We start from the raw sequence: 22,536 nt of genomic DNA on the forward strand, positions 1-22,536 counted from the left end.
AATTATAGAAATCATACATATTTTCAGCATTTTTTTATACGAAAATATCTTGCCTTAGGCTACGTGTCCAAAAGTCAGGATCTACTTTCAGACGTTTCACATGAGTGTGATGAGCTTATTAAAAGACATTATAATACATGTATTTTTAATGGTATATTTTCTACTACTACCATTAATGCTATTGATGTATTGAATACACTTATACAGCTGATCAACTACACACAAATCCAATAGAATTAAAATTCAAGTACAAAACTTCAAATACAATGTATGATAAATGTAGAATTTTGATAAAACTTCAAAAAGTTAAAGTTAACCAAAAGGCAGTCATGGTGGAAATATACAACCTAACCATTTGTAAATCAGTTCAGTAGCTACCACAGTTGATGTAAATGCAGTTCTAATAGTGTCTATAAGGTCAGGATCATACACTAGAATGTCATTACTGAAAAACTATGTCCTATAATTCAGTACATTCTGTTTTCAGTAGATTTTCAAGATATTGTCAAATAAAAGCCTAATAGAATTTTTTGAGAAAAAAAAAAACAAAACAAAAATCAAAAACAATTATTTCAGATCATAAATTGATTATTTAAATGTATGGAAATGGATATTAAAGAAGAATTTGAATTTAATATTTATACATAGGAATTCTGCTCTCAGGGTTATCATAGACATCTGATAATGGGAAAAATAATTATCACAATTATTTGACAGTAGTCCTTCATGTATATATAATGAAAGTTAGAAACACAGAGGATCAGAGTAATTTCAGAACTACACTAACATAATTATATTGCAGCCAAGTATAAAGACAGATATTTAAACAGCATTAATTAGCAAAGTTCAATAACGTTCACAACTGATTCTTATCTAATACACTGTATAAAGTTGTACAAAATAAACTAACTAGATACTAATCGTAATTGACTGTCATTATTCTGTACCTTATGTATAGATGTACTTAAACTCATTTAACCATAGCTTGAATATTTCAGGAGCTATATTTGGTGTGCATTATATATTACTAGAAAATAAACAATAAAAAACAAACAGAAAACAAAAGTCTTTCATAGTCCAGACCTTAAATAGATTTAACTTGAGGTCTGACAACTTTTAAACCATATGTAATCTTTTTCATTTTTCACTTTGAAAGTTGTCATCAGTGCAAATTTCCTACTAAGGCCATCATCAGCCGAAGTACCGTGATAAGCAACGAAGCCTTAAAGGTCTCCTGTCCCACAAGAGATTTAAAGTTAACACATCTATACAGTACCTTTGAAAAATATTTGTTTTTCATTCTAGAATATAACTGGAGATTACTGACAAATAAACATAGTGAAAGACAGAATATCACATATCTGGTTCATGTGCATCTGCATGAATCTGATGACTTTCTCTTAAATAACATCAATAGTGCTACCATCAATGACAAAGACCACGTAATGAATACTATCTGACAGTGTAGGATTCTTCACAAAATCTACGGCATCAGTTGATAGTGGAACAGCAGGGTTAAACTGGCAGAGATACAAAACCCATACTGTAGAGCATCAACCAGGGATACATTCATACTGATGTACTGTTAAAGCTCAGATGTAAATAACTGATAATAAAGCAGAGTAAAAATATGCCTTTATCCTAAGGGTGAAAATTCTTAAATTCTAAAGAATGAAAAAAAAAAAAAAATGGATTTGTAGGATATTAAGCATTTAATCAAATGATATTCCCAGTTTAAGTTTAATGATGCATATAACAATCAATTTTATTTTTCATCATATTTAATTCAGCTGTTGTCTGTGGACACCTATACATCATGGTCATCAAGACCGTGGCGTACCCATCCCTGACTTGATATATCCGATACTATATGGTCACTCACTTACAATAAATGGAGATGATTTTTTAGTTTGATGACATTAACGTTTTAGTCAGCAGATGAGTGTGTATAATCATATACTCAATTGACAAAGAAATGTAGGATGGCATTCTTTGAAATATCTTGCAAAGGCGTTGTTCAAAAACAATTAAAATCTGTCATACAACTCTCTAGGTTACATTGCACATCGTCCTGTACCAAATGTTTCATTATTGTATTGATGTTGTCTTCTAGGAAAGCACGAAATGGGAAAATCTCATGCACAGCAGTGTTGTGACATTGAGTTACACTGTTCGTCATACCATTAGGTAGTCTTCATAGAGGCACAACTTTTCCCCTATTTTGATTAATTTCTGGTAGCATTAAACAATGGCTAAAGGAAGTTCAGAGGGGTCAGGCCATTGCGATGATTATGTATGGTCAAAGTCAAATACAGGTTACCAGACATTGCGGTGTCCATATTTGCAATAAAGAACCTCTTGTTAGACGTCTAAGGGTAACTGGCGGGATGCTGACAAACCTAAGTCTAGGCGTGCGTGCGTGACGTCATAACGTCAGGGCAGGTTTATTCTTCTCGTGCATTTGCATAATCGGCACCTTAGTGCCACTGAATCTGTCCTTCATACCATAGGTACTCATAATCGTCCTATTCATGCAACAACTAAGGAAACGCTATCTGTTTGTAGGTCTTCATCTTACCACTGCTCGTCGCCAGCGTCGTATGGTTTGGGTGGCGGCACATGTCCCCAATGTATTCCCATTGAGGCAGTGTAGGCTGATCTTGATTACTGATGAGTCCCGGTTCACCCTGTTTTGAGCAAACGGTTGACATTGTGTTTACTGGCGTAGTTTTGCTGACTGCTGCATAGTAGAGACGTATAGGTTTGGGGTGGATCGGTTATGGTGTGGGGAGGAATCTCACATTGGTTATCACCACTAGTTTTATTAGCGGGTAATTTAAATGTCGCTAGGTATAGAAATCAGAACCTCCGACCCCATTTTTTTTTTTTTTTTTTTAGTTTATAATTTTTTTATTCATGTTTTCGTCCATACATAGTACAATACACAAGGTCATTAATATTCTTCATCAATCAGCATTTACACACACTTTCACGCTACACATCGTAATATCCTAAATTTTAAAGTTGTACATACGTATTTCATGATAGAAGAAATTGGAAGAAGAAGAAGAAGAAGAAGAAAGGCATAAGGTAGGAGAGTTGAAGAAGAAGGAAGAAGAGCATACGACAGATGGTTGGGAGAATGAAAAAAAAAAAAAAAAAAAGGATTAAGGAAGAAAAAGTATTTAGGAAGATGTTCCATTTTGTTTGTCTGCATTGCAGCAACAACAACAAAAAGGTTATCCTACACATTTTTACTTAAGTAAATATGTTGTTCCATTATTGCAGCAACCTCACATTCCAGCAGGATAATGCTCAGTCCCATTTAGTGAGGATGTGTCAAAATATTGAACATTATACTCAGCGTAAATTGAAAGTACCGTGGTTTATGTGAATTGTATGTGTGGTTACTGTGTGTAACTGAATTGTGAGGCTATTGTGTTAGGTGTGTGTCGATACTATTTTAATTTTCAAATTGTTAATTTCTTATTAATCCAAATGTTGATCAACGTTATATTTACATATATATACAATGTACAAAAAACGTGTATACATGTAATCAGGGTATAGAATATGTACGACACTATGTAGTGTAGTTTACTGTGTATTTGAACAATGAAAACATTATTCTTGTATCATAGTGCAATAGAGATCACGATATGAAGTAAAGTTAGGTTACTGAAAACCATATCTTAGCAGGTCGGCTGATACTGATATCATACAGGTTACATCTGTATCTCCTTCTGATAACAACATGACAACACGTACTGACAATATTTCGAGAAAACTTTACTAGCAAGTGTTTGTAAACAGTCGTTTAGGTTTGGATAAGAAACAGCGTACTTTGAAGTCGGTAAAAATGTGGGGTTGGTTCGGTAGATCAGTACTTACAGTAATTCTGATAAATCTAACGCTTGTACAAGCCGACCAGATATGCTGTGTACCTGACCAATTCGAAGGACGTGCGTACATTGGATACGGGAATGTCTTCATCGACATCGACGGAAAAACAAGTCAAAAGTCTCCGAAAACCGCATACTCTTACATAAATGGTACTATGTCTATATCATACGATTACACCAATAGACGCATGCGTCTAAAATTAGAGGGGACTGAGGTATCTCCATTGATACCCAAACCCTTGCCAGCAAACACAATGTACCTCAACGACTTCGACAAGGTGAGTAGGGCTGAAACCGATTCTATTACACATTCTAAAACATATGTTGATATATGAAATATGTTAATCTTAACGCTAGATACTTGTGAGACCTTTATAGCCGTAACAGTGTAGTTCTACAGAATATTACGTACAATAATAGGAAGGATTAATGAGGGGGAAAATATCCCAACCTATTTATTTTGGTTGATTTGCGATGTTGGTTTTATGTTTGGGATGGTTAATTATCGTTTCACTCATAAAGTGAAATTAATGATAATGGCAAATTTCTTAAAGCTACAATGTATTTATTTCATGCTTTCCCGACAATTACAATATAAGCTCATGTATAGATGTTCAATATGCAAATCGTTATATATCCAGTGAATAGTGAAAGCGAAGAAAATGATGTAACAGTGTTGTAGTTTGTACGTGGTGTTTGCTACAGGGTATAATGTACCAGATAGGTTTAGATGGTTCCTGTGAGAAGTCCGAACTAGATCACAACATGACCAGACAATGCATTTTATGTAAGTACATTATAATGACGTAGATTTGTTGCCAGAAAAATAATTATTACTATGTTTTATTATAGTAGTGATAATATTGAGTAGAATACTACACGATCAAGGGAGAGTAGGTTACTGCAACGTTTTTTTTTTCGATGGTTCACATTTATGCAGTTACACCAAAATACTGAAGCAAAATGTATAAGACAGTTTTCCACAATTCATTTACGTTCTATTTTCGATTCGTTCTTAAAAAAAACGGAGATGTCCTCTACAGATCACACATGTAGTCATTTTATTGGAATATGAAATTTCATTGCCAGACAAATTTAGGTGTGACAGAAAACATTATCATTTTGTTGTCGATTGTGAACGTTCGATTAATCTTTACTCTGAATGTTATTGTTCCATTGTACTTATATGTAGACTATAAATGTATGTGTTGTTGAATACAGTAAAAATACTACTGTCTCAGTGTAACAAAGATATAATCGGCAACAATGATATTGTCACGAGTTTAACGAAAGATTTTTCATGTATAAAGGACTGCCTCGATTTAAAAAGTATTTTTTAGGAAATTGATGTATATGGGTGTTTGATCCTGTATGTAACGTTCTGACGTTTATATAGCCGGTGGATCTGAAGTGGTGTACGGATTTCTGGCAGGCGGAAAAAGCAATGTGGCAAATTACATTTTTAACACTGAAGGCTCCATTCCTTTACGGATCACCGCGTCTGTCATCAGAGGTAACTATAACGCGCACTTAGTTACTGTAATCGGCAAGTCATGCCCTTAAGATCACTGATCAGTCACGGAAGGATGAAACAACAATGCTGGAGTTTAATTGATGTTGTCATTGCACAAGTCATTGTCGTTGATTGCGTCGTAACCTGAGTATTGGGTTCTAATTAATTTGGATAGTAACACTGTTTATAATATATATAAACGTTTCACTTTCTTTTTGAATCCTCTATTTTTCAAAAATAGGTAATCTATATATAGAATTATTGGGCTACTGCACCTTTCCATCCATATGTCGTTATTTCTTTTGGTCTGTTTATAGTTTTCCCCAGTTGTCTCCTAGGTAATAACACTTTCGGCCTTTAACACTTCTGTCGAGTCCTAGAAAGAATAAAAAGCTATATGATAAAGTTTTATTTATCATCTGTCCTATATTACATTATAACGCATTTGTTAATTTTTATCTAAGATGAGACAAAATATCGTAAAAACCCAAGAAAATACCAACATGGCAACATAATCATAATCCAAACTAAAATTCCATAAAACCAATCACAAAATATGAAAAAAGAAAGATTTACACGGAAGCTCCTGAAAAAGTACAAGGTGAATAAGACCAGATGTTCAGAAAGAGTGCGCGTCTTCTGCTTTGTCGACGACATCCCCTATTTAATCCTTGGTCAATTCAAATAATGTCAACTTGTTAAATGAATGAAACACTAATGTAATCTTCAAATTACGACCTAAATATTAACTTTTATATTATTAAATATTAGTGCTCCATATACAAGGGAATAGTTTGAATAGGACGGATTACATTGTTTATCTATAGTATCACGGATTTGTCAATGTGGCTATGTTTCTGTTTATAGGTACATTTACCTATCAACATACCGATTCTTCGTGACATTAAACTAACTGTTTCCTATTCAATATGATTGTTTTAGAACTCCCGCTAATGCATACATTAATTTTTTACTCTGAGTTTTCGCCCCAATGTCATCCCTTGTGTTTCCGTCGTTAGATACATATGTCTTAAATATCATACATGTACGATGCTATACGATGGGTAACATCCGACTTCCATCTAGGAATATCCAGAATGTGTTAATAGTGTAGGTATAATGTGTATTTTCTTTTCGTTTACTTGTTTTTTCAAAGATGGAAACGATTGCTGGCCAGTGCGCGCAAACTTTATACCAGAAGCTGCCATTACAAGCAGAGACGGGCAGAGTGGTATAATGTATAACTTTGAGTTTTTGGATTCCTCACGAGGCATTCAAGATCCCTCAGTATTCAAACCACCACCCCAGTGTAACTGAATTCCAGTTACATTGTATGAAGGTGAGCTCAAAATAAAGAATAGGCTGTTTTTCATGCAATAATTCAGGCATAAGCACAGCTTCTATTGGACTTTCCCGTCCTCAATTTTCATTTGGAACAAAAACAGATAAAAAATCATTTGCATTTTCTTGGAGATCTGCTTACTCGTGAATTTTACATTTATATATGTATGAACTATTACAAATACAATTAAAATTATTTACACGTATATTTATACATGAAATCATGTGTCTATGAAAAAGATTTAGTTTTCCGTTTTAATTTTTGAAAAAAAAAAAATAATGAACCGTGAAAGATACATGGTTTCTCAGTGGACGAAGTACAGTTTTTGTTAATTTTACATGTTTAACTCTCATTTCTAATAACGCTTGGAGTTGATGACACCTTTTCATACAAACGTGTAACACCTACAGTTTCAATTTATCGTGAACACGTATTCTGAAAAGCATTATAGTATATTGTGAAACCCTTAAGACCTGACTTCCAAGACTTTTAACGATTGTGCTATTTTTTTCAGATAACTACCGGGATTGTAAATTGAGTTTCAATTTTCAAAGTGGAGTTGATCGACAAAGAAAAAGGAACGAACATGATTGGTGTTGTATATCAAAACCTTGAACAATTGATGTATCTTCAATTTATGTATACATTGTATAGGTAAAACGTTCCGAAATAATTCTAATGATGAATTGTTGAATAGTGACGTGTATTTTTGTTTGTTAGTGCCTTCTTCATGGTTTTAAAGAGAATTTCCATTTATTGGTCATGAAGACAGACGACTTTCTCTGCTCAACAGAAACAATTGCAGGTAGTTTGCGAGTGATATTCTTGTTTTGTCTCGGTGTACGTCATTAATTATGGGATGCCCACCGCAGGTATGTGGTGGCTTCAATATGAACGATATCTTCTATTATAGGATATTCCACTGGATTAACGTCAAAGCTTATTATCTGTGGGCCTCCTGCAATATTTTGTTTTTAGCTGTCCCCTTCCTTTCTATCCTGTATGTTTTCAGTGTTTTTTGTCCTCTCTAAACGTTCCGTTTGATATTCAACACTAGTGTTTCTAGTCAGGTAGTGATGATACTATGTAGTAAGAGGCTTATCACATTTCTTTCTTGACCACAACTTAAGTGTTTTTGCAACATCATGTGAATGCATATAGTTTTATTCTAAATGTCCCTTATACTTACACAACAAGAAAATATCGATAGCAATGAAATAAAGCTTATAATGATAAATCCGGCGAAAGAAAGTTCCTTCACAGTTACATCTTCAGCGACATCGCTATTATTGCAAGCATTGTCCAGATCCAAATGATAACAAATTCTAATACTGATATTGGACACAGGCCTCAGAAGACAGAAGAACGAATGAAAGGCGAACACGTCGAATCGGAATTTGTACGAAGAAACGCGCCATTTATCTTACCAAAATAAAGTGAGCTGCGACATAGCTATACCTGCATTCCCTCATCTCTTTGTCTTTAACGCGGTCTGTTGAGAGACTTATGACGTATCTTGTACATTGAGCCCTTTTTGTGAAAGTGATCTGAGGGAACCACTGACCTCCTTTAGTTGTGACCTGTAACAAAAGCTAATCCTATTAAGAACTAGACGATATGCGGTTGTAATGCGAAAATAAACACAATGTAATTCGAATTATTAATAGTAATGTCTTCTGCACAAACTTTATACTTCACTAATCTTGATTGATGACCACTCTATTTTAACAATGTACAACACATGATTGTGTAATATTGTGGCGGGAAATTAAGTGAAATTTTTCCTGGGGTTCTTACGAGATCTCGTTAAATAGGTTGAGACTTTGGTGGAAATTAAATGCAATATTTTCAAAAGACACATGGGTGATTAATAACATTCATTTTCAGAATCAGATATACGTTATGTAGCCAAGAATGAGGTATCACTGTATCATAAAGCTGTAGCATTCGTTAGTGAAGCTCATAGCACGGAGAGAAACAGGCCTTAAGGGTATTATTCTAAAAACGTTAAAATTCTGTGGAACCTATTCTCGAAACAGGTGACCTGGCTTGGTACTGTAATGATTTAAAACACGAATATATGTATATACAAATATCCATATCATATGAATCATAAATATCTCAACATAAAAGAATCAACAAGACAAATTAATTTGACTATCTGTAACGTTTTCAAGTCTTGTTTCGGTTATCTTCAGACGGTTCATATTTATGTGTGTGTGTGAGACCATTATGTTATTGTTCATGCCAGACAGATTGGTGATTATGACGTGTACTTACCATTATAGTGAAAAATGTAGGTCGGCCATAACCTTGAAATAGAAAGTAGACAATAAACTACACGAATCACGGGAATGTTCCGACGTATCTTCTGTAACGTTTTCCTTCGTATCTTGTGACATGTTGTGGCGTATCTCTGTATGCCATTTTTTAATTCCGATGTAAAGTGGCAGGGTTCAGTAATCAAATGCATTGAATGTTTTCACGAAATTTATTGCAGTATTGAGTTAAAGTATCTAACATTGATAAATATTAGTTTCGGCTGATTCTTTCCCTAGAATTCTAGAATTTCCCGCAATAATCACCTAGTGTATTACTGCACAGAAAGCAGCATAGAGTACCAGGATGCTGCTGTTTAATCAATTTAAATAACAAGAAATAGATCGACAATATCCATCGTGAATACCAACCAGATTTGGCTATCGACAAACATCGTTTTCTTTCTACAACAAAACTTTCCATTTAGTTTTCTTTATCGCTGATTTTCCATTTCTGGCTAGCAACATCCTTGCATCCCCACCCTATGATATTAACATGATTCAGTTGGTTCGATATTCACGGACTACAAAATTGACTATGGATAATACAAGTACATTCAATCTTATTTTGAATAGTATTTACGAATGTCCCGTAATATCTTCTTAAACTGAGATTATGTTTCTTTTGGTGGTAGGATGTCAGAGGTATAACAATACTCTAAGATAGAGCGGAAACACTGTCAGTTGATACATGTTACTTGAAGTGGAAATTGTTTAGCCATGATGAAGCGAATTCTATACACTGAAATTATTTTAAATGACTGACAACACATGTGTGTAATCGTGTTCAAAAGCCATAAAAATAAAAGCAAATAAAATAGAAAAAGGAAAAAAAAAAAAAACAAAAACGTTTTGCTGCAGTATATTCCTTTAGATTTACTCTTTTACATGTATGGACTTGTACACTTTGATTTGATCAATATAAGTTAATAGTACAAAAGCCCCCACATCCACCTCCCGTACAGAAGGCAAGTCACCTAGTAGAATGCTGTGTATTTGTTTACACTTAGCGATTGACATCGTTAAATAGAAAACCCTGTCTACCACGAGTTTAACATTTACTGACCAAAATTTAGATTTAACTGCCATAGCAACAGATCGGACATCTAAGGGTACAGGATAAAAGGCTTGCAACCTGTCCAAATTAAATTCTTCTATTCTTGCATTTGGCACTTTGTATCTCCTATTACATGTTGGTGTTATTAGAGTCCTCGGTTATTGTTGGTGTTATTCGTGGGTACTCGGTTCTTGTTGGTGTAATTTGTGAGTATTCGGTTCTTGTTGGTGTTATTCGTGAGTCCTCGGTTCTTGTTGGTGCTATTCGTGAGTCCTCGGTTCTTGTTGATGTTAGTAGAGTCCTCGGTTATTGTTGGTGTTATTAGTGGGTACTCGGTTCTTGTTGGTGCTATTCGTGAGTCCTCGGTTCTTGTTGGTGCTATTCGTGAGTCCTCGGTTCTTGTTGATGTTAGTAGAGTCCTCGGTTATTGTTGGTGTTATTAGTGGGTACTCGGTTCTTGTTGGTGTTATTCGTGAGTTCCCGGTTCTTGTTGGTGTTATTCATAAGTCATCGGTTCTTGTTGGTGTTATTCGTGAGTCCTCGGTTCTTGTTGGTGTTATTCGTGAGTCCTCGGTTCTTGTTAGTGTTATTCCCGAATCCTCGGTTCTTGTTGGTGTTATTCGTGAGTTCTTGGTTCTTGTTGGTGTTATTCGTGAGTCCACGATACTTGTTAGTGTTATTCGTGAGTCCTCGGATCTTGTAGGTGTTATTCGTGAGTCCCGGTTGTTGTTGGTGTTATGCGTGAGTCCTCGGATCCTGTTCTTCTACAGCTGACGCTACCAGTCGTTAAACTTGTGACGTCACGGTCGATGGGCCCCATTCAGCGCAAGTCAACCTTCCGTTGGTAAGTAGCCAGAGTGACATCATTCTCGGCCCCCATCGGCTATCGAGTTAATCGCTATACTGACAAAGTGAAAACGAAGGGCAGTGACTCTGGAATGACATGTGAAAATCGTGCAATTTATACGTCAATATCTCGGTATTGGGCTAGCACATTTTGATGCGGTTTTCAACCTTTTTTTTAAATTTTCAATCATAGATAATAAAACTACATTAATTTAATTTTCATGCAGGCTACACTTTGATACTCTGTCTACATGTAAACAATGTACAGTCTACATGTACACGGAACTTCATCGGTCCAGCGAAACTTTCTAATTTTTGTTTTATTTTATCTCGAAATTTCGAGATAGCAACTCGAAATTTCGAGTTATTCATCAGAAATTTTGAGATATTAACCCGAAATTTCGAGATAACAACTCGAAATTTCGACTTACTAACTCAAAATTTCGGATTACTAACTCGAAATTTCGAGTTAAAATAAAACACAACGTGGTCGGAATACGCTTCCGTACTATCGATCATGTCAATAAGGAGTCGCCGTAATCCTCGGACAGTTATGTTTTTTTGTTTTATTATTTCTATGGGGGGGGGGGGGGGAGAAGTCCATCAACTCTTCTTGACGTTTAATTAAAACTCTTTAAAACTCTGGCTATCGAGTTAAATGAACATTATCCCGCCATTTCTCTCATTTAACAAAGAAATACCGTTATAGGACTACACTAAATAAGTATACAATATTCATTCATAGTACAACACTCTAAGCAAAATGAAGCTATAAATATACTGTTCCACGTACCCGAACAATGGGTTTGGAGCACTTCATATACCGGTAATTCATTTCTAATAGAGTATGCCGGAACTACTGACGCTACAACATAAAACCGTACTGGACCTGATCCTCTCACCTCGGCGGCTCTCCCAAATCTAACATCCGACGAGACATAGACAAACGAACTGACCGGCAACATCGAAAACAAGACAATACTGGACATGACCATACAAGAAATTATTTCAATAATTGCCCAATATTTCAACAATTACCCAACACGCAACACCACCTTTACATAACAACACATGTCAATTTCAATTTTATTTCACTCCGTATGCAATAGCATATAAGATTGAGAATAAACATACAAATAATAACATTTACATTTACACAAGATGGCGGAGAACAGTATCCATAACCAGTAAGATTAAGACTCAAAATTCATAAGCATTCATAAATATCAAGCAAATTTTAAACAGAGCGGTGTTCTGAAGCACCAGTACTCGGAAGCGTTACTTTCGACAATTGAAAATGTATAGATTAATTAAGAAACACTCAATTGCTCAATCAATTATCTCGAATATACAGAGCCCGTTAACTGACATGCTCCATACTTATTTTATTTCGTTTTTTCGAAATATTAATTCGTTATTTCGAAATATTATTTCGTTTTTTCGAAATATTAATTCGTTATTTCGAAATATCATTTCGTTTTTTCGAAATAATAATTCGTTTAAACGAAATAATATCGTTTTTTTTTCGAAATAATAATTCGTTTAAACGAAATATTATTATTTCGTTTAAACGAATTATTATTTCGAAAAAACGAAATAAGATAAGTATGGAGCATGTCAGTTAACGGGCTCCATACGAATAGCATAAGTGAGAAATAATTCGTGTATTTGATAAGAACATTTTAAATGTAACAGTGTAACATACACAGGAAAGGTGACGTACATATAACAGCAAGCCGCGCGCATGCCGTACATGTATTCGTTAAAACCGAGCGGCATGGACTTTGAGATAAACAAATCTAACAATTTTATTATACTGTCTTATCTAACGTTCTATTACTTTATCTTCTCTCCAAAGACGAAGCAGCTTCAATTTTAAACTCATGTTACACGATCTTAGCTAATCTGACTCCGGGCTAATCCTGATAGATAAATAATCCGTACTGTAGGACTAACCATTACAAGCGGTCGCCGTCATTAGGACGCTCTGTTTAGCGACAAACACGGAAACGAAATTGTCGTGCAGTAAGAAACGATGGCAGAAGAAACGAAATTGGCAAGTATTACAGAGAATTTTCAATGCAGCAACGTTGAATTTTATGCTAAATAAGTTAAAGATATACCCGCAATGATGTTATATTAACGTGAAGGTGTGTCAAACCGGTTTAGTAGACTGGCAGATGTTGTCAGCAGCTTCAACATTCGATTTATCAACGGATCTTGCAAACGATCTTACTTTTATCATTGTACGCCTATAGAAACACGAAACAACTTAACAAGTCGTATAGTATTTCTGCTATCCGAGATTACCTTTTTGTGATTACGATGAATACGATTTTTAATCGTGTACTTTCACTTCCATAATGTATTTACATGTAGAGATTGTGTAAAAACCACTTTTTATTTTCATTTTTACTTTGTATGTTGGAAACCTATACTAAAATACATATCTTGTTCCTTAACAACAACTGAAGTTGCAGATTATTTTCTCACTTTCACACTTTAGGTGTACTATTGTCAGATCTAGATCAAAAGTAAAACACGTTTTTCCAACTTACACTAATCATGTTTGTTGGCCCAGACTGAAATTTGGGATGGGTCTTTACTGAGTACCAGGGAAACCCATGGGGAGGGGCTGTGGCCCCTTACCTTTTCACGTCCATTTGGTTTGGGGAATTGAGCCCTGGTGGTCTTGGAGAAGGGTGGATGTGTTACCACTGCGCCACCTGACCACCAAAGATTGTCTAAAGTTACTATACATATCTTAGATGAAATGAATTCTAGAATACAATCATAACATGGTTTTTACATCATCAGCTTGTATATAAGCATTGCATGTACATACAGAAGCCTGATGCATTGTATGCCACATGTACATAATGTTATGTACAATGCTTCATCATTATATTGATTTGAGTGACAGTGACAATTCTTTTTTTATTTTTAGGCACACAGTGATGGTAATGCACTAGATCAGGTAATTCATTACAATTTCATAGAACAGATAATGTTAAATTGTCAAATTGTGTCTGAAGGAGTAAAAAGTACTGAGCTAGTTTCATATAAATATATCCATTGGTATTGTTTCATAGATTTTCTGTCTTATTTATACCAATAGTTAGTCTTTATTTCAGATAATGCATGTCTTTCTTTCAAGAACTCTGAGTAGTGCCATTACTATTAGAAATTTCAATGTAATAACAGCTTTCTTCGGTTTCAATCAAATACTGTATATCAGCAAATTAAAAATTATTTTTCAAAAATCAGATTTTCATATTTTCAGCAAAATATATTCCACTTTATCATCATACTTTATTGATTTAATCACAGTATGGTAATACCCATGAGAAAATGATATTCAGATCCCATTTGTTTTGGAATTGGTTAAAATTGCAATGTGAAATGACTGGGATAACCAGGATCCTGGTAAGATATTTTTACCTGACAGGGCCCATGATGAGATCCTGCTGGGATTCTCAGGTATATTTTCTCTTGGGTAGACAGTTATTTTATTTTTTTATCTGATGTATATCTGTGGAATGTATTGTACATAGATATACAGTATATAAGGCACTCATACTAAGTTCATTACATGTACTTGTAGTTTTCATAGTATGTACAATATATGTCATATGATTTAATTCACATCACAATTGTACTTATTTAAATGTAATGACAGGACATATTTGTCTAGGATACAATTTATTATAAGCCAGGAATTTTTGAACATGTACAAGTTCTTTAACTGATATTTTAAAGTTTACATGTACAGTGTGTATGATGAGGGTTAGTTTATTACATAGTTATCTTTATATTCTAAAAGTTTCTTCATAACTTAGCGGGTATACCAGGTGGGAGTAGGTGTGTGTTGGTAAATCTAAGTGTACATTTGATTTGTTTCCTCTCAAATCCAAAGGAATCACCACCATCTTACCATGCCACAGCTGACCAATCTGCAGTGGATATGCCTGAGGGCCTTCCTCCATATGGGGCTAATGGATACTCTGGTAGGTTGTGTAAGATCTTCATTTATTGTTTTCTGATATAAATTACTGCAGTATTAAGTGCAATGTAACCTGGTCAATTCAGTACTACTTCTGCTGTAAAATTATACTGTGGTTGTAAACCTTTAGTCAGTTATCGGTTTGAATTGCATTACCGGTAATGTTAACGGATTTCATTATAGTATAGTATGGAATTTGTCATAAATATGTACATTGTAAAAAATGATAAAACTGCATAAATTGTCATTTTAATGTTCTATCAAATTTCAGAACCTCCGCCATCGTACGATTCACTGTTTGGGAAGGTGAAGGCTGCCAAAGCCTCATCCAGTAACAATGCTCAGTTTGCCAAGAGCTTCGTAGGCATACTTATGGGAACCTGTAAGTTAAGACAACCTATGTTTTGTTTTCTGTGTTACAGTTCATTATCTGTATACCATTTGACACAGTAGTTTGAATTTTTATGCCTTTATTGGTTTAATTCTATATTGTTTGTTTTATTACTTGATATTTACATACATTGAAGCTGCTGAACCGAAAAATTGTAACTCTAAACTCTGTTTACCAGATATTTGTATGTTTATACTTTGCTTAGATGGACATTTGTTTGTATTAACATTTTTTAGCAAGATATTTGTAACTTAAGACATTGGTTTACAGGACATTTTTATAGGTATAAACTTTGTATTACTGTGCATTTGTATGTATATTTATTGTTTTACTAGACATTGCTATGTTAAGATAATGTTTTATTGGGCATATGTTTTTTAACATATTGTTTTACTGTACATTTATATTTAAAGACATTATTTTGCTGGACATTTGTACATACATGTCCATAGAGTGTATGTCTATATCTAGTTTTAAGGGCATGTATGCTGGACATTTGTACATACATGTCCATAGAGTGTATGTCTATATCTAGTTTGAAGGGCATGTATGCTGGACATTTGTACATACATGTCCATAGAGTGTATGTCTATATCTAGTTTGAAGGGCATGTATGCTGGACATTTGTACATACATGTCCATAGAGTGTATATCTATATCTAGTTTGAAGGGCATGTATGCTGGACATTTGTACATACATGTCCATAGAGTGTATGTCTATATCTAGTTTGAAGGGCATGTATGCTGGACATTTGTACATACATGTCCATAGAGTGTATATCTATATCTAGTTTGAAGGGCATGTATGCTGGACATTTGTACATACATGTCCATAGAGTGTATGTCTATATCTAGTTTGAAGGGCATGTATGCTGGACATTTGTACATACATGTCCATAGAGTGTATGTCTATATCTAGTTTGAAGGGCATGTATGCTGGACATTTGTACATACATGTCCATAGAGTGTATGTCTATATCTAGTTTGAAGGGCATGTATGCTGGACATTTGTACATACATGTCCATAGAGTGTATATCTATATCTAGTTTGAAGGGCATGTATGCTGGACATTTGTACATACATGTCCATAGAGTGTATGTCTATATCTAGTTTGAAGGGCATGTATGCTGGACATTTGTACATACATGTCCATAGAGTGTATGTCTATATCTAGTTTGAAGGGCATGTATGCTGGACATTTGTACATACATGTCCATAGAGTGTATGTCTATATCTAGTTTGAAGGGCATGTATGCTGGACATTTGTACATACATGTCCATAGAGTGTATGTCTATATCTAGTTTGAAGGGCATGTATGCTGGACATTTGTACATACATGTCCATAGAGTGTATGTCTATATCTAGTTTGAAGGGCATGTATGCTGGACATTTGTACATACATGTCCATAGAGTGTATATCTATATCTAGTTTGAAGGGCATGTATGCTGGACATTTGTACATACATGTCCATAGAGTGTATGTCTATATCTAGTTTGAAGGGCATGTATGCTGGACATTTGTACATACATGTCCATAGAGTGTATGTCTATATCTAGTTTGAAGGGCATGTATGCTGGACATTTGTACATACATGTCCATAGAGTGTATGTCTATATCTAGTTTGAAGGGCATGTATGCTGGACATTTGTACATACATGTCCATAGAGTGTATGTCTATATCTAGTTTGAAGGGCATGTATGCTGGACATTTGTACATACATGTCCATAGAGTGTATGTCTATATCTAGTTTGAAGGGCATGTATGCTGGACATTTGTACATACATGTCCATAGAGTGTATGTCTATATCTAGTTTGAAGGGCATGTATGCTGGACATTTGTACATACATGTCCATAGAGTGTATGTCTATATCTAGTTTGAAGGGCATGTATGCTGGACATTTGTACATACATGTCCATAGAGTGTATGTCTATATCTAGTTTGAAGGGCATGTATGCTGGACATTTGTACATACATGTCCATAGAGTGTATGTCTATATCTAGTTTGAAGGGCATGTATGCTGGACATTTGTACATACATGTCCATAGAGTGTATGTCTATATCTAGTTTGAAGGGCATGTATGCTGGACATTTGTACATACATGTCCATAGAGTGTATGTCTATATCTAGTTTGAAGGGCATGTATGCTGGACATTTGTACATACATGTCCATAGAGTGTATGTCTATATCTAGTTTGAAGGGCATGTATGCTGGACATTTGTACATACATGTCCATAGAGTGTATGTCTATATCTAGTTTGAAGGGCATGTATGCTGGACATTTGTACATACATGTCCATAGAGTGTATGTCTATATCTAGTTTGAAGGGCATGTATGCTGGACATTTGTACATACATGTCCATAGAGTGTATGTCTATATCTAGTTTGAAGGGCATGTATGCTGGACATTTGTACATACATGTCCATAGAGTGTATATCTATATCTAGTTTGAAGGGCATGTATGCTGGACATTTGTACATACATGTCCATAGAGTGTATGTCTATATCTAGTTTGAAGGGCATGTATGCTGGACATTTGTACATACATGTCCATAGAGTGTATGTCTATATCTAGTTTGAAGGGCATGTATGCTGGACATTTGTACATACATGTCCATAGAGTGTATGTCTATATCTAGTTTGAAGGGCATGTATGCTGGACATTTGTACATACATGTCCATAGAGTGTATGTCTATATCTAGTTTGAAGGGCATGTATGCTGGACATTTGTACATACATGTCCATAGAGTGTATGTCTATATCTAGTTTGAAGGGCATGTATGCTGGACATTTGTACATACATGTCCATAGAGTGTATGTCTATATCTAGTTTGAAGGGCATGTATGCTGGACATTTGTACATACATGTCCATAGAGTGTATGTCTATATCTAGTTTGAAGGGCATGTATGCTGGACATTTGTACATACATGTCCATAGAGTGTATGTCTATATCTAGTTTGAAGGGCATGTATGCTGGACATTCATACTTTTTAACATTGATGTCTTATTCTCACAACTACATGTTCATGTACATTAGCTCCAATGATAGTGTATCCTTTATGTTGATTGTGTTTGTGACCTATCTGTATGTTTTTGGTTCTGGATATTTAGAATTTACTAATTGTTGAATCTGACACACTTGTTTTTTCAACAGTGGCCTGTACCATTATAATGGGAATTTTCCTGGCGATTCCAATAGCAATGACAGCTATAGGTAGGTCCATCATGTTGAGTATTCTTTGTTAGTTTGGAACATTTTTCTAGTTAACTGATATGCACATACACCACAAGTGTCCATTTCACAAATTCAATTGCTCTGTTGACAATCTTCAATATATTTCGGTACAGATATATAGGTGTTGAAATACCATTACATGTTACATAATACTTGTATTCCTCCAGTTGATTCTATTTAAGATGTATTTAAAGCTTGTTGAACAAAATTTGTGTCGTTGAACACCAGTTACAAACTTTACCTCTTTATTTTTCTCCAACCCAGTTCTTGAGAACATTAATATGATATGGTATGCAGACATGTACAAAGGAGATGTTTGTAATTCTGTTTATGTCAACAGGTTGAATATCATTTTTGAAAGGAACAAATTTATCATTCAGCAATTGATATGACCAGATATTCCAATGTGAGCAACACCTTGGATTGTGTTTGATAGGTGTATAATGACTTGATGATGTTTTAGCTGAAATTGTTAACTAGTGATAACATTGTGGTTCGTTTTTATGTAACACTTCCCATTTACGTTAGTAAACTTATGGATATCTCCTTAAGTGTTGATATCATTGAATAAGTAAGAATATATAATCACTGGTTGACAGGAGGTGTGTATCTACATCAATGTCCAGCTGAGAGGTTTATCCCTATCTATCTATTGGTGGCTGGAGTGTTTGGGATTATCAAGAATCTGTCCAGTCTAGGACAGAAACTGAGAAATAAGAAAGAAGAAGGAGAGGATGATGATCAGAAAAATGTGAAGACAAATCCAGCAGACATGTTACTGAACTGCTTTTTGTTCGCCTGGTTTATTGCTGGTAAGACTTACACTCGTTCCTTATTTTCAAGCTGCCTAGTCATTACATATTTGACATGTAAGAGTTCTGTCCCTTTATCAAGACTGATATCTAGGTAGCAGCCTGCCAATTGATGTCAGTAACTGACAACTGTACAAAGATATGACTTCCCACCATGTCTGCTCTTACAAGCAATGTTGGTTGTATCATACGTATCTATGATAATAATGCCTCCATATTTCACTTAATGTGTGGCTACCATATCTATAACCTATGGAAACATGTTGCCCTCTTTTATATAGGGAATTCTGGTTATGCACTTATGGTACTTAGCCATCACTCTTATGATAATCTGATTCCCATTTTTTTATAGGAAATGTGTGGGTATATCGTACCTATGGAAACTTCAGTACTGATGAGACCTCTCAAATGTACTGCCATCCTACCTGTTACTACTTTGCCTTCTGGATCATCACATCTACCTATATCCTAGGGGGACTCATCTGCTTTCTGACTTGCTGTGGAGGGATTGTGGCAGCCATCACCACAGCAAAATAAAGCTTAGTAACTGAGATGAGAGAAGAGAATCTAGATTAATCTGTAAAACTGGTACAAGGTATTAATGTAATTATATGTACAATTAATAATGCTCAAACACAGCTTCCAGATGATCAGAAATGTTTAGATATATTCAGTTTTTCTCTTTTTAGAGAGGTACATAAGTGGATTACGTATTGTGGTGTAATTGCTTGCTTTCGGTATAATTACATGATTTTTAGTACATGTACAGGTATTCATATAAGTAAAGATTGTTTGCTTAATAATACTAACACTTACTTATCACTTGTTGGGCCTATATTACATGGTCTACATGTATATGATGCAGAGTAAGGATTCCATTCACAGTGTACAAGTTATGACACTTGATTACCAAGGAAATTTAAAGAGACTAAAATTGATCTGTTGTCATCAAAGCAATACTTAATTGTTACTATTTTCTTTCTTTCTACAATGTGATTTCTTCCAAATATTGTCTCCTGAGGCACCCGTCCTTGTATTACCTCAGCTGTTCTGAGGAGATAAAACTCCAAACATACTAATTTCATTCAGGACTTTAAACTTGAAAAAACGGAGCAAACTATGGTGTCATGAATAATTTTTTTAGCTTTAAATGCTATATAAAACAATAATTCAAAAGATACAATACATTTGTGATATTTATAAAGTGTATCAATATAGAAATTGTTTGTCTTAGTATCATAAAATATAACAATATTGATGCTATGTGTCTAGAACAGACCTCTTGTTAAAATTAAAAGTGTTGTGTCCTAACGAGAACCCTGACTATTTTAGGGCAGTTAAGTCATATTTATTTTTCCTGATGTATTTTTTATAAAGGCCACATGATGTCATGGTGTTTATCTTAAAATCCACAAGGCCAGATCAAATGTATTTACAGTTTCTTGTTATATTTTGTTGTTAAACTTTTCTCATAATAATTCTGCGTACAGTTAAATACATAGATATAACTGATTGATGTTGTAAAATAACAGCTTTCAGTCAATATGATTATGAATAAGTCTTTATAACATGTCATACAAGTATTTTACATTTGCTTTTTGCATTTTAAATATTCAAAGTATATATTGATCTGTGTCAGAGATAATCAGTCAGTAATATGTGTATCATTACTGTATATATATTATTGATCTTTTATAGTCCCAATTAACAGAAATCCATTTATTGTAATAAAAGAATATCAAGTTTACTGGGGTACTACTCTGATAGTTTTAAATGTACAAGCCTTATTCTGATTCTGCATTTGTACATTGTCATACATAGTACTTAAAGGACTTTATACTGGTCAGATTTTAATTTATAAACACATTTAATGGCATATGACCTCAGTAGGGCATGACCTACATGTAAATTGGATGACCTCATTATTGAGTGGCCTACAGTGTATATGTACAAAGTGTATGCCTCAAATTTTGTAATATATCAATCTATAAATTAAATTTACTAATCAAAAGTTAAGAATGATATTTTCAAACATTTTAATTAGTATGTTGTGATTGCTATACATTTACACTAATACATGTAGGAATTAGAAATGATATATCCATCAGCCTTACTCTCTAAGTACTCCACAACAAAATCTTAATTTGTGGGGTTTTTTATCTGAAGAACTTTTCACCTTGAACATATTTGATTGATTGTTCCTTTATCAAAATTAATGATTTTTTTTTTCAATGGAATTTTGTGTCAATAAGAAATTAAAAAATATAGTTATGCCTTGCTGGAAACTTATTTTATTTCTGTAACTTACAGTGTTGTGCGTTGTGTTATTTATGTTTTGTATTAACTGTGTAATCTACAATATTATGTATACTGTATAATTGGTCCTGAAGTATAAAGAATATCTGTGGGAGGTTGTCCAATAGATTCTTCTATTTGCCTTTATTTTCCTCTTGATACATGAGCAAAAGCACACTATGAAATATATACTTACTTGAAACTGTCTGAAATTAATGCTTTGAGTCCTGTATTTAACATGCAATACCTCCATTTGGTTGTAAAATATCTTTCAGCAATTTGTCGTAATACTGAGACTTTCTTCTTAGAATAAGTTCAAAAATGGAACATAACACATGTACATGTAAATCTACTTTGTATTGATGATACTTGAATCTCAAATCTGATACCTTATTGTGCTAGATTTGCTATATAGATTAATATTTCTTTTGTAATAAGCAGTTATGTTTCCTCACAAGATTGTCCTATTTAAAATTAAGGGATTGTTTATAATTAATCAGTGAAGACGAGTTTAATGAACACAAATTTAGAGGTTTGAAGATGGATATACAGTAACACTGATCAGATTATCAATTATCTAAAAGTTACACTTTGAAGTATTGATGTTTCCATGAAATAAACCATATCCATCTGCATATGTGTCCATGCACAATTACTTCCTGGTTACATTTCAGCAGAGCCATCTATATGTTATATGGAGGGGTATTATATACTTGGTACCATTCACTTCTCTTACATCAAAATAAATTTTGAATTATCTTTTATTATATCATCCATTAAGCATAAATGTGAATTTTTGTGTGTTTATGGG

General features: G+C 34.3%; 1 protein-coding gene and 1 pseudogene across 1 annotated transcript; both read left to right on the plus strand.

The window, feature by feature from the left end:
* The first annotated feature begins 3,859 nt into the window (after nucleotides 1-3,859).
* On the plus strand, nucleotides 3,860-7,372 carry LOC132560125 (uncharacterized; annotated as a pseudogene).
* Nucleotides 7,373-13,013: 5,641 nt separating this feature from the next.
* On the plus strand, nucleotides 13,014-20,557 carry LOC132560110 (transmembrane protein 272-like). Its single transcript, XM_060224754.1, has 7 exons — nucleotides 13,014-13,034; nucleotides 13,926-13,955; nucleotides 14,895-14,985; nucleotides 15,253-15,363; nucleotides 18,538-18,597; nucleotides 19,218-19,430; nucleotides 19,783-20,557. The coding sequence occupies exons 1-7, from the start codon at nucleotides 13,014-13,016 to the stop codon at nucleotides 19,965-19,967; spliced, it is 711 nt and encodes a 236-aa protein (XP_060080737.1). The 3' UTR covers nucleotides 19,968-20,557.
* The last annotated feature ends 1,979 nt before the right edge of the window (nucleotides 20,558-22,536 follow it).

This window comes from Ylistrum balloti, unplaced genomic scaffold (assembly GCF_031769215.1).
Source record: "Ylistrum balloti isolate Yb309-2 unplaced genomic scaffold, AGI_CSIRO_Ybal_v1 Utg371016, whole genome shotgun sequence".
NCBI classification, from domain to species: Eukaryota; Metazoa; Mollusca; class Bivalvia; order Pectinida; family Pectinidae; genus Ylistrum; species Ylistrum balloti.